This window comes from Jatropha curcas, chromosome 1 (assembly GCF_041381405.1).
Source record: "Jatropha curcas cultivar XTBG-Jc1 chromosome 1, XTBG_Jcur_1.0, whole genome shotgun sequence".
Classification (NCBI taxonomy): domain Eukaryota; kingdom Viridiplantae; phylum Streptophyta; class Magnoliopsida; order Malpighiales; family Euphorbiaceae; genus Jatropha; species Jatropha curcas.
The window spans coordinates 3,472,630-3,484,483 of NC_143151.1; the positions used below are offsets into that span (position 1 = coordinate 3,472,630).

Sequence of the window (11,854 nt, forward strand, 5' to 3'; positions counted from 1 at the left end):
AGTAAATATACCTTTTTGTAAACTCGTCCATTAAAATGAAATATATCTTTTTCATGAGTTTTTTAAATAAAGGATATTCTTAAAATCAAATAAAAATAATTATTTGTCACAACCATTTGAAAAGTCAAATTTCAGTACCTTCAAATCATTATTTTTTATAGCAGAAAATTATATCATATTTTAGTTTTGGTATTACTATGCTAATCAATTAATTTAGTTTGTAGAATTACAAAATTTTATAAATAAAAGTTTTTTTTTTTTTCATAGTTTTGACTCCAACAATCAATTTTTAGTTGATAAAATAAAGAGTAAATTCATTTAGCAGTTAATTAATTTTTAAAATTAAAATCTCTGGCTTTCTTTTTTCTTAATTTCATCCAGAAGGTTGGTTTCTAAATTGAATTTGAACATCCATCCTAAATGTGGATTCTAATGCTAGATACTCAATTTCCACGTAATTTCCAAGATATACACAACTTGCTGCCTTTTTCCTTTTTTTTTTTTTCTTTCATTATTATTATTATTATTATTATTATTATTATTTCATTAACATACAAAAAATGAAAGAATTTTTCTCGGAGATTTACTAGTACAATGGAATTATAATAGAGAGACTAGATAGTCAAAATCTAGGATATTATTATTTACCATCATATGGATTTCCAGTGTGAAATTATTGTAAAATGTCAAAAGGAATATTTTCTTCACTTATAAATTATAAACTCAAGTCAACCTTGTCTTCATTTCCAAAAGTCACTAAGGGTATAATTATTTAATATTTCTATTTTCTAATATAAAAGTCTCAAATATAAATTAATAACGTAAATGAATTTATAATGATCTAACACATAACTTTATAAAAATTTAAAATATTTTAAGATTGCAGCCTTGTACGCTTGGTACGGACTAAAAAAAAAATTAAAAAAGCTACTAAGAAGATGATCGGTTAAGTTGATTCATACAATTAATAGCTAATCTATACCCATTAATTAAGTTGTAGGTATTTGATAAGCTTTTTAATCGACTGATAACTCATAAAAATCACAATCAGCTAGGGATTGATCTCAACAGTTACGTTTTCGAAGTTTTTTTATTAGCTGGTAGTTAAATTTAAATTTATATTATATTTAGATTTCATTAACCATTATAAAAATAATTAATAATAATTTTTTAATTAATATATTTTATGATCATTTTATTTATAATTATTTAAACATAATAATTTTCTTTAAATATTATTTTAAAATTTTAGTTAATATTTTTATTTATACAATATATTAAAATAAAAAATAGTATATTCACCTTGAATTTTTTTTTTTAAATATATACATTGCACATCATTATAATATATAAAAACAATTATATTCTTAATGGTCATTTTATATTATACAATAACACTATAAAATTTTATCAAATACCAATATTCATTAGCTAACTGTTATCAGTCATCAACCATTTATTATAAGCAATCGCTATCCGTTATTATTGAACCGCTGAATCAAACGGGCTCTAAAAGCCCTAAGCTCAATCCTCAAGACGGCTCAAATGAAAAGCTGTTAAATTTGTCTAGCAAAGCCCACAAAATGGTCATTTATGTCGTCAAAAGCCCAGAGAAATACCCAAGTGAATCCCAGGCCCAGAAGATGACTACGTTTTTGAGACATGATTTTGTTTGATAAGTCGTGATATAAAAGTAATCAATTTCAAAATGTGATATTATATTATAAATATTTTTAATTACATCCTTTCAAAAAAAAAATAATTTAATTACATTTTATTACAACTCAGTAAATATAGTTTGAACAATAGCAAATATCCGATATTGTATGAAATAAATGACTTTAAAAAACTTTTATTATCATTATTCATTAAATACTTCTCAATAATTAAATTTGTTCACATAATTTCTACTAATACTTGAACTTTAACTGATTATGTGTCAAATATAAAATTATAATTGAAATAAATAAATTATGTTTAATCATCTTGTGCAATTTCTTCAATTTTCCAACATCATCCAAAATTTCTTGCTATTCAATTGTATTAAAATTGTGCAATCCGTACCTACCATTTTGCAGGAATGAAATTGTGGTGTTGATACAATACGTCAATCAACCCAGCCTTCTAATTATAATGACTAGTTCTCTCATTTGCATGGAGAGCCTGCTGTTACGTCTTCTTTGCGTGTTCAAGTCGGGTTAATTCTATGCAGGACGCGTCTTCTTCAAGGCATCGTGACATCGAGTCGAGGAGATGGTTGGGTTTTGTGGACGGAGCTTTGTTCCAAGAGCAACGAATGTCAAGTTTTGGAGCAGTTTTCGAATGTTAGGAAGGGGTATTTCTCAAGGCACTTTTTGGACAATTTCTGGTTCATGGACAACCAGCATTGGTTGAAGTAATGGCTTTGAGGTTGGGCTGAAACTCGTATGTTGGGTGCAGTGCAGGTTTAATCTTTTTTGACAAGATTTGAACTAAACTGCCGTGAGATTGATAAGTAATTGTGAACAATTGAAATAATGAACGACAAGTCGTGTGCTTTACAGGTAAGTATATGAAATCATATCCGGTCAAAAAAAAAAAAAATTGAACATTACATTCTGTTTGGATGGGGTGAGGAAAGGATAATTAATGGAAGGATAAGGCATGATAACAAAAGAGAAAATATTAGAGGAGTTACAATAAAATTATATTAATATTTGGAAAGAGTTGAATTAATAGAAAGATTAAGAAAGATAAATAATTAAATGTAGAATAAAAATACAAAATTACTTATTCTTACTCCCTTACACTATAAAATTAAATTGAAACAAAATTTTAGATTTAAGGTATAAATGGGAATAAGACTTATCCCTATTTACCCTCGTACTTTCTCAAGTCTACCCTTGCCAAATGGATATACTATCTTAGGTAGCTCTCTTTTCCCTTGCCCCTCTTTCACCTCAGCCAAACAGAGTGGCGGGAAGATCAAGCGACAGAAGAACTAGAGAAATAGAAAGAGAGACAGGGAGAGAGCGAGGACAGTAGCAATAGAAGCAAAGCAATGGCAAACAAGCTGATAAGCGAAATGGGATTGCCCAAATCAATCGCAAATATATTTGCTGCTCGTAACATCAAAACTGCTAAGGTATAATCCACTCCTCTTTCCCCTTTTCAATTCAATTTCCATTTGGAGTAATTAATAGCAACTGTTTGCTATTAATTCAAACAATTAGGTCTCTTTTTTTTTTTCAAAAATGTTATTGCTGTTTTGTTTCGATTCTTCGAGATTGGAAACCAGTTTTATTTTTTTTTCTTTCAGGACGCTTTATCTTTAACCGAATTTGAGTTGATGGAGCTGTTAGATGTGGCTTTGGCAGATGTAAAATCTGCAGTAGCCCACATCAGTGCAATTGTGTCACCTCCATATCAAACCGTGAGGATATTTTTGATGAATTTATTTTTTTATTTCTTATTTTTTATATATTGGAATTTTATTTGTGCTGTAAGCTGCGGATTTGATTGCTTTCGTAGGCACTATATTTAATGGAGCAACGGCTACAACATGAGCAATTTGCAGGTCATCTTCCTACCCGTCTAAATGGATTGGATGATACTTTGTGTGGTGGAATACCATTTGGTGTTTTGACTGAGTTAGTGGGTCCTGCTGGAATTGGTAAAACCCAAGTATGGATTTCACATAAGTTCATTATTCCTAGATTCACTTTCACTTTTTTAGGTTTGGTCAATATTTGGCCTCAACAAGTGTAGTTTCGTTCTGGATGTTTTTGTGAGTTTTGTATGTGATATGCATATTCATTCTGTTTGATTTAAGTTAAATTTAGTTTGATCAACTTTATCTTATCACCTATTTAATATTGAACATGATTATAAATTTTGTTTAAGAATTCTGCAATTTTTTTGTCAATTATAAATACTAGCAAGGTAAAAGTATATGAGGACCAGTATCTGTTGAAACCTATGATAATGTACTGCTTGTTTTAACTCTTCTAACCTTTGAATCCTGATATGGAGACACAGGGAACTTTTTAAAGTGTAGGGTCTTTTCAATACAGAGTCTTGGATGAAGTTGCTTTGCGTTATCATTGTGGGATATTCCAAAATTTCAATCAAATATTTGTGAATTAGCACATATTCCTTGCACTAATTGATCAGAACTGCGAGTTACAATTTTGATCATATGTGTCAAGAACATGTGTATATACTCATTATCACAAAAGTTAATTTGAGTTTGTTACTGGTACTTCATTGTTTTCTTGCATTATAATGGGATTTCAAGCTTTCTTCCTATTACTCGTTATAAATATTTTTCATGCAAATTATCTTATTTGTATTTGCTTGGATGCAAGCCTGAGACTTTTATAGATACTATATCTGTTTTCTAGAACATCCATCTGAATATTAAAAAGGGAAGATGGCATTTCATTAATGAGTAATATCTTGTAGTTTCAGCTTAATAGGACATCAGTATCTATATCCTTTATGGATAACATCCAATTTAGTGGTGATGAATATCAATTGTGCTTCGCTTTATTGTAGTTTTGCCTGAAGATTTCTTTGCTGGCCTCACTGCCAGTGAGTTGTGGAGGTTTAGATGGCCATGTAATATATATTGATGTAGAATCCAAATTTAGTTCAAGAAGGTACTTGAAGCACACCTATGGATATCACTTAAATATTATTCTTATGTTTGTGTTCACATCAAATGCAAGCTGTATTGAATCGGGAATGTGCTTTTAATAGGATAATAGAAATTGGAGCAACAAGTTTCCCAGAACTATTTCACAGGAAAGAAATGGCACAGGAGGTATGAACAATGTTTTGAAGGGTTACCCCTTTTGAGTTTGTTGCGTTATAACTGGAGTTTAGAAGGACTGCTATTCCATTTATGTTGCAGATGGCCGGGAGGATTCTTGTTTTGCGTCCAGCATCCCTTCCTGAATTCACTGAGAGGTGTGAATCAAAGAAAGTTTTGCATCGCTTTCTAAAAGAAAGATTGGCAATGCATAATAGATCTTATTTCAATATATCATTGCAGGCAACAAAATGAAAATTCAGCTGAAATTTGGTCATGCATAATGAATAACAATAGCTCAATAATTTTAAATATATTACAGAATGTCAAGGCTTACAAATGCTGACAAATAATCAAAACACTGAAAGTTTGAACTTAATTAAGTTGCCAATGTTTGGAAAAGAACTGTTGGAACTTTAAGGTAGGGTACAATGATAATGTAAGTTTGCCTTTACCTGCAACATGCACAGTGCATGTGATATGATGACTTCTTAGGGACCTCTATCAGTGCTGGGTAACCGGGTAAATGGGTAAATTGTGAATCATTCAGATGATTTTGAAATATTACTGAATCTGATGAACTTTGGTTATGATGGCTATGTTTTGACATTCACTTCCAATGCATGTAGTTCTCCTGTGTGGCATATTTGAAATTGATATCTTATCAGTGGGGCTTGATATCATGATAGGGTCTGATCAGAGTATCAAAATTTTAAATATTTTACCTTTGCATTCTACACATATCTATGTACTTTCCTTTTCTTCTTTTTAAGTACTTGGATGGTGCAAAGAGGAAAGTAAGACGCATTTGTGTTGCATGTATTATTCTGCATGGTTCTTTGTTGTGCTTGAAAAGTCATTCATTTCTAGCTTAATATATTTTATGTTTCTTTTCATTATATTATTTATATTTTGCACTCAAAGGTTTTAGAATTGACCTGTCAATTATAAATATTGATTTATTACCAGTTTGCAGCAAATCAAGATTTTGCTCCTTCGACAACAAGTGAAATTGCTAGTAATTGACAGCATGGCTGCTCTAGTTTCAGGGTAAGCTTCAACTTAGCTGTATTGATGGCAACCTGTCTACATGTGATAAAAACTTGTTGTATCTCATCATTAGGCAAGGGTTTGCATGTGTACACTTACAACAAGTACAATATCGTTCAGGGTTTGGTGGTTTAAGAATTTTACTTGTGGAACAGCAACCCAGTATTGAAAGGATGTGGTTTGACAAGAATCTAATAATATCGCCTTTGAAATTGAATGTTACATGGTGAAACACGTGGATGAATTCTCTTATCTTTTGATATTGTAGATAGCATTTTGCTTGAGCAATTTAAAGAAAATGATATTTACATCATCAATGATGACTTGTGCTTTTTTCTTGGAAGAATGATCAACAAGACTCAGATGCAGAGTAAGGGATCTGTTTAAGTGATTTAAGAGTCCTATTGTTCTCATGTGCATGCAAAGATGTATTATGTATGAAATTGATACAATGTTTGTGACATAATATTCCTCATGCAACTGAGGCGCTACATACAAAAATGAGAAAAGATGTTTAGATACTGTAGTGCCCAACTGGTTTTCTTTTCACCAAATATGTGATTTGCTTTTCTTTTCTAGACATGTATTTGATGTTCGGTCAACCCTTAACCCAGATTGTCTTCTATTTGGCTTGTGTTATTATTGAAACAGTGCTACCATATATTGTTCAGGGAATATGATCAGGGGCTTCCTAGACAACATTCAATTGGCTGGCATATTTCTTTTATTAAGTATGAATCTTCTTCTCATAATAAGATTTACACTATGTAGTTCACTCCTAACTCGGGCTGGTCGTGATTTCTTTTGAAACATGAGTAGATCACTCGCAGAATTTTCACGAATTCCTGTTGTTGTGACCAACCAAGTGAGATCTCAAAGCCGTGATGAAGTTTCCCAGTACTCTTTTCAAGGTATCTTGGCATTTTCTATTTGTTAAAGCTTCCACCTAAATCATTAACAGTATATGGTTTTTCTCATGTGCAGTGAATAAAAGTGCTGAGATTCAAGAGGGAACTGAAAAATATGATTCTCATGTCATTGCTGCTTTGGGCATTCACTGGGCTCATGCTGTAACAATTCGTCTTGTATTTGAAGCTAAATCAGGTTTGCATAACACTGGCAATACCTTTTACTGAGCTTAAGATGCAATGCCGAAAAATTGCTGTTTTTCAAGAGATACAAGGAAACAATTTCTACTAAATGGTGTTTGGGACAAAATGCCTATGCTTTTACTGTGATTATGTTTTTTCTTTTTTCTTTCTTTCCTTTTTTTTAATGGTGTTTGGCTTAGGAAGTAACCTCACTTAGTAACTCTAAGTGAGTGAAATTGGACTAATCTTTCTTTTGGGGAACCCCAGGGGAGTTGGAGGAGGGTGTGTGTGAGGAGGCACCTACAAAAGTCACCATTTATCAGAAAAGAAGGGTTGGTGGGGAACCCTTGAATGTCTTCTTCTCCATTTTGATTTAATCAGCCAGTTGTCTTCCAAAACCCTTGTGCTTTATTATTTAAATGGATCCTAATTTGCAACGATGTTTTGCGATGGTCTATGTTATTAACATTTGAATTTTTGCTGATAATTGCCTTGTTATTGCTGGATATGAAGTTCAGATGATACTTTTGTTTCAGGGCAGAGGTACATTAAGGTGGCAAAATCTCCCATGTCACCACCCATGGCTTTCCCCTTTATCTTAACATCATCAGGGATTGCATTGCTGGATGATGATGGTATAGAACTTAGAGGGCAAGAGATAAACACTATTCACTGCCAAGGTTTGTCACTAGGCCTCATTTGGAATCAAATTTTGAAACTACTCTAAGCAAATACTCAAGGCAACCAATCATTTAGATTAAATCTACATCACCTAGTGGGCTGAAAAAGATACTTGCCAACCATCAGTTGGTAGATGTTTATCTGTTAACTTGAAGAAATGATGGTGGTTCTAGCAATATGCACCCTGATTGTTGCAGCAATCTGTAAACATAGTACCTATGATAGTTAACCTTTATTTCCATGAAGTCTTTGGAATTCTAGCCTCTTTTTTCTTTCTTGGATCTTTTGTTTCAGATTTATGTGAATAGATGTAAGTATCTAATAATTGATGGACAAAAATGCAGGCCATAATTACATTATTAATTTTGATGGGGACAGGATGCAGTGATCTAAGAGAATTGAGGTGACTTTTGTTCCTTTTTTTTATTTTACTTTCTCTCTTGCTCAATTGTTATTGTCAAATTCAGGTTCAAATTTAGCACATTCAGTACTGGCCTCTCAATGTTGATTGATAAGGGAACTGGGATTTTGATTACAAGAACATTTTCCCTTTGGAAATCAATGGCCATTTTATCCTGCAGATTAGCAACTTTTTTTTATATGGGCAGGAATCTGCTGTGATACATTTTTAGCTTGATGTTCTTAGACCTTGTACATAATAGTGTTAAATATCATATATGTTTGGGCAATCGTAAGTGTGAAGAAGACACGGTTGAAATCAGAATCAAACTCATTGTCTGTGCCTGTCTGCACAATAAAAAAAATTAAATTTTTTAATGTGTCAAGCTCCGACAGTTTGGGGGCAGTTGTGGAAACCCTGTTGTCACTCTGGCCTAGCAAAAGCTGTCTTCTGTCTTCACTGAAATGATCAGAGTAGCAGACGTATAAAATATCTTTTATGTATAGGGCCTTTGTCTGATTCAATAGTAAAGATATGAAAATCAAAGCCAATGCCAAAGACTCGAATCTTGCGAGTAACCATTAATGTAAATTTATAATGTATCCAGACCACTCCTCCCAACTTCTGCTTGGCTGGAGTTCGCAGTAGGTGATGGTCTTTCATCTTAATGGGGTTTGCTGATGATGAACATCGTTTATTTTGCTTGTTATATGTGTCGCTTTGACCAAGCTTATGTGCAATAATTCTCTTTATCCTATCTCCTTCCCCCTTTTTCCATTGCAGAATTCTAGCTTTGAGATGAATGCAGCGCACTTGAAAATGAAGCAGGCAAGGATAAGTTTTTCAAGAGATGAGCTCATTAATTGTTTTGGGTCCATAGATCTTAGAAAATCTAAAAAGATTGGAATATCCGGGTGATGATAAAATACATGTTGGCTTGCTATGCATGGTTGAGAAGGTTTCAGATTCGGCATTAGGAATTTTGCTTTCTGATTTAGTTGAATCCCGACAAGATTTACCATTGTATATCTTGTCTAAAATTGTATATGAACTGCCATTCATGGGAATTAAATGAGATAGCGTAACATAGATCCACAAGTAAAATGTTGGAACTGAAAATTATGGGACAGGATGTTGACTTTAAACCTTGAATCAATTTTTATGGCAATGTATTGCACCAAGTTTGTGTCATGTTATAATTTTAAACTGTACAAAAGCTGGAAGTGAAGAAATTGCTTTGTCCACTTGATTTTGTGACAAGCAAAGGAAATGCAATACGCAATTGCTTTGGCCATGAGTGATATTTAATTCTATGTGCTGATTCAATGCATTTGTGATGGTGAATCATTGATAGACACTTCCTATGTTTTGTTTTAATGAAGGACTACCAATAAAATGGTTGTGTTGTGTCTTATCTTAAGACCAATTATAGCAAAGCATACAAAAAAGAATGAAGCATTGACTAGGCTGCAAATGTTGGAGAACACACTTATCACGTTTGGTGCAAAAGTTGCTTGTCTGGGCACTTGTAAAAAGTTCTGGTATGGGACATCATGTAAACTGAAATGCAATTGGATGCAGCTACTTTTGATTATAGAAGTGCTAAAACTGTCCATGTCTCTTTCTCTTTCTCTTTCTTTTTCTTCTAGACTATGCAAGTTTGTCAATGATGATTATACCAGAGAGAACATTTTCTTGTGTATCTAAGATTTTATTTATTCTGTGCTTGAAGGTGAGATCAGGATCCGCCAATCCTCATTCAGTTACAAGAGGAAAAGATATAATGAAAACTTTGTGTGTTCTTGGAATGTTAGAAATTAAAGCTCAATGCATTGTTATAAGCTAGGATTCTTGTTAATCTAGGCAATAATGATGTGGAAATTCTTGTTTCCTTTTTGCCCTTTTACTGCTTATGATTAAAGTTGTTAAGGGTAATAGAATAGCGATCTCAAGTAAAAGCGTTTAGATGGATGCTAAATGTAAAAGCTCTAGATAGTTTAGACTTTGGAAATGACTGATTGTACTATGTTTTGTGTTGGAATCAAATTATGGCCCTCAACTAGATTTTGTTTTTTTGGCCTCTGATATGGCGCTTTCTATTTCTTTTTCTTCCCTTTACTCCCTCTGCAGTCTTTACCCTCTTGGTCGAAATATCTCTGTCTACTTGTAAAAAAGTAGATACCTTTGTATACTTGGGTGTGGCCGCCCCTTTCCTAATGCAACTTGCTTGTATCTTTTCTTTTGGTTTGTTGATAACTACTACTCTATTGTTTCTTTTCTAGCCAGAGCTTGGAACACGAGGGATCTCCGAGGTAAAGAAAGCTGATGGGTGTTTCCTTACTAGATTTGAATGTAAGATCCCATTATTTGCTTTGGACATTTGCGGAAGAATTACATTTGATATGTTAGACATGTCAGTATTAAGAAAAAAAAAATGCCATCTTTGTCAGTCAGTCTATTTAACTTAGCCCCACAAAGATCAGCATAAGATCCATACTTAGAGGCCTTGGAGCCCTTTAATTAATCACCTGCATTTCCCTTAATACCTTAGCAATGGCATTATTGTCTTTTTCCCTAGTTGGAGTCTTGATCTTCAACAAGAATACCTTAGCATGTACTCCATCAAGATTCAAACAAGTTGCTGTAGTTTAATGTTTGTAAGAACCAAGGAAAGTAACTATTTAATTATAAAAGTAGATTAAAAAAAAATAGGGACATGAACCATGTGTTTACTTTTCTTTTTTCTTTTTTTTTTTTTTTTTTTCTGTTAAATTATGTGTGATGAATGTATTAAGTACTCTACAGACTTCTGGCTTTGGTTTCCAAAACAAGAGAAAAAGCATTGGGAGGAGAAGAAGCCAAAGATTGTGCTTGTTTTTAAGGTTTCTTTCCTTTTCTTCTCTTTAGGTTTTGAATATAACATGATTCCTTTTGGACACCTTAAGAAGCTTTAATCTTTATATTAAAAAAAAAAAAATTGTTTGTTTGTATAGCTGTTTTTGTGTATTGTTTGAAACGTGAATCATCCAACTAGCTAGTGAACAGCCTGATTCGGTTATATTATTATTATAATAATAAAAAAATTACAAAACCTAAGCTGGCTCTGGCTGACGTGTCATTGAACCCATTATTTAGGTTACAAATGCAGATGCATTCAAATCATGTTATATATAAATATATCATTAGATTAGATTAATCTGGATTATGTTTTGATTCTAATTCAACGAATTATGATGCTTTTGTTTATTAATTTATTTTTAGCATCTTAATCTCCTCGAAATTTTATGATCAGGTGCTGTATTTGAATCAAGATATTTTCCCCATTTGACATTATAAAATTAATTTAGTGCCATCGTATCCGTTGGCCACCATTATTGGTCAATCATATGATATCTATTCATGTAATTTTATTGTTTCCAATTTGAGTTTTTTTTTTTTTTTTTTTTTTTTTTTTTTTTTTTTTTTTTATGGTTACTGCAAACCACTTTGTAATTTTAATGGATTTGAATCTAAAATCTCAAATTATGACTTTTGATTTGTGATTTTTCATGCCGTAACTTTTGGTGTTTGAAATTAATATTTACACTGCAAATACATTCTTGTATTACATCACATTTTATTAAAGTTTACAATAAAGAAGCTTTCTGTTTGGAAGTGACATTCAAATAAAAATTTTCTCAGACAGTTGATTCTAAATCTCTAACATTCCAAGTAAATTTATATAAAAATATAATTTATTTCTATTGATTCAACTGCTTAAATCACCGGATAGTCGACTCTAGAATATGAATAAAGTAAAAAAGAAAAATAACGTAAAAAAATTTTGCTGCCATTACCCGA

At 32.1% G+C, this 11,854-nt stretch overlaps 1 protein-coding gene across 2 annotated transcripts; it reads left to right on the top strand.

Annotated features, from left to right (window-relative positions):
• Positions 1-2,871: 2,871 nt before the first annotated feature.
• RAD51B (DNA repair (Rad51) family protein) lies at positions 2,872-9,308 on the top strand. Of its 2 annotated transcripts, XM_012209529.4 has the most exons (13): positions 2,872-3,124; positions 3,299-3,412; positions 3,511-3,663; positions 4,537-4,640; positions 4,741-4,804; positions 4,895-4,950; positions 5,762-5,842; positions 6,514-6,573; positions 6,662-6,753; positions 6,827-6,946; positions 7,470-7,613; positions 7,959-8,017; positions 8,798-9,195. In XM_012209529.4, exons 1-12 carry the CDS (start codon positions 3,041-3,043, stop codon positions 8,000-8,002), a joined length of 1,116 nt encoding a protein of 371 aa, XP_012064919.1. In that variant the 5' UTR covers positions 2,872-3,040; the 3' UTR covers positions 8,003-8,017; positions 8,798-9,195. The 2 variants fall into 2 exon arrangements, with proteins under 2 accessions (XP_012064919.1, XP_037495171.1); XM_037639243.2 differs by lacking the exon at positions 4,895-4,950 and having other exon boundaries at positions 5,769-5,842; positions 8,798-9,308.
• The last annotated feature ends 2,546 nt before the right edge of the window (positions 9,309-11,854 follow it).

Excerpts from the sequence above, each read along its gene's own strand:
- RAD51B (XM_012209529.4), top strand. The coding sequence starts at position 3,041 with ATGGCAAACAAGCTGATAAGCGAAATGGGATTGCCCAAATCAATCGCA. Across the intron at positions 3,664-4,536 it reads CTGGAATTGGTAAAACCCAA|TTTTGCCTGAAGATTTCTTT; the intron begins GTATGGATTTCA and ends GCTTTATTGTAG. Across the intron at positions 4,641-4,740 it reads TCCAAATTTAGTTCAAGAAG|GATAATAGAAATTGGAGCAA; the intron begins GTACTTGAAGCA and ends TGCTTTTAATAG.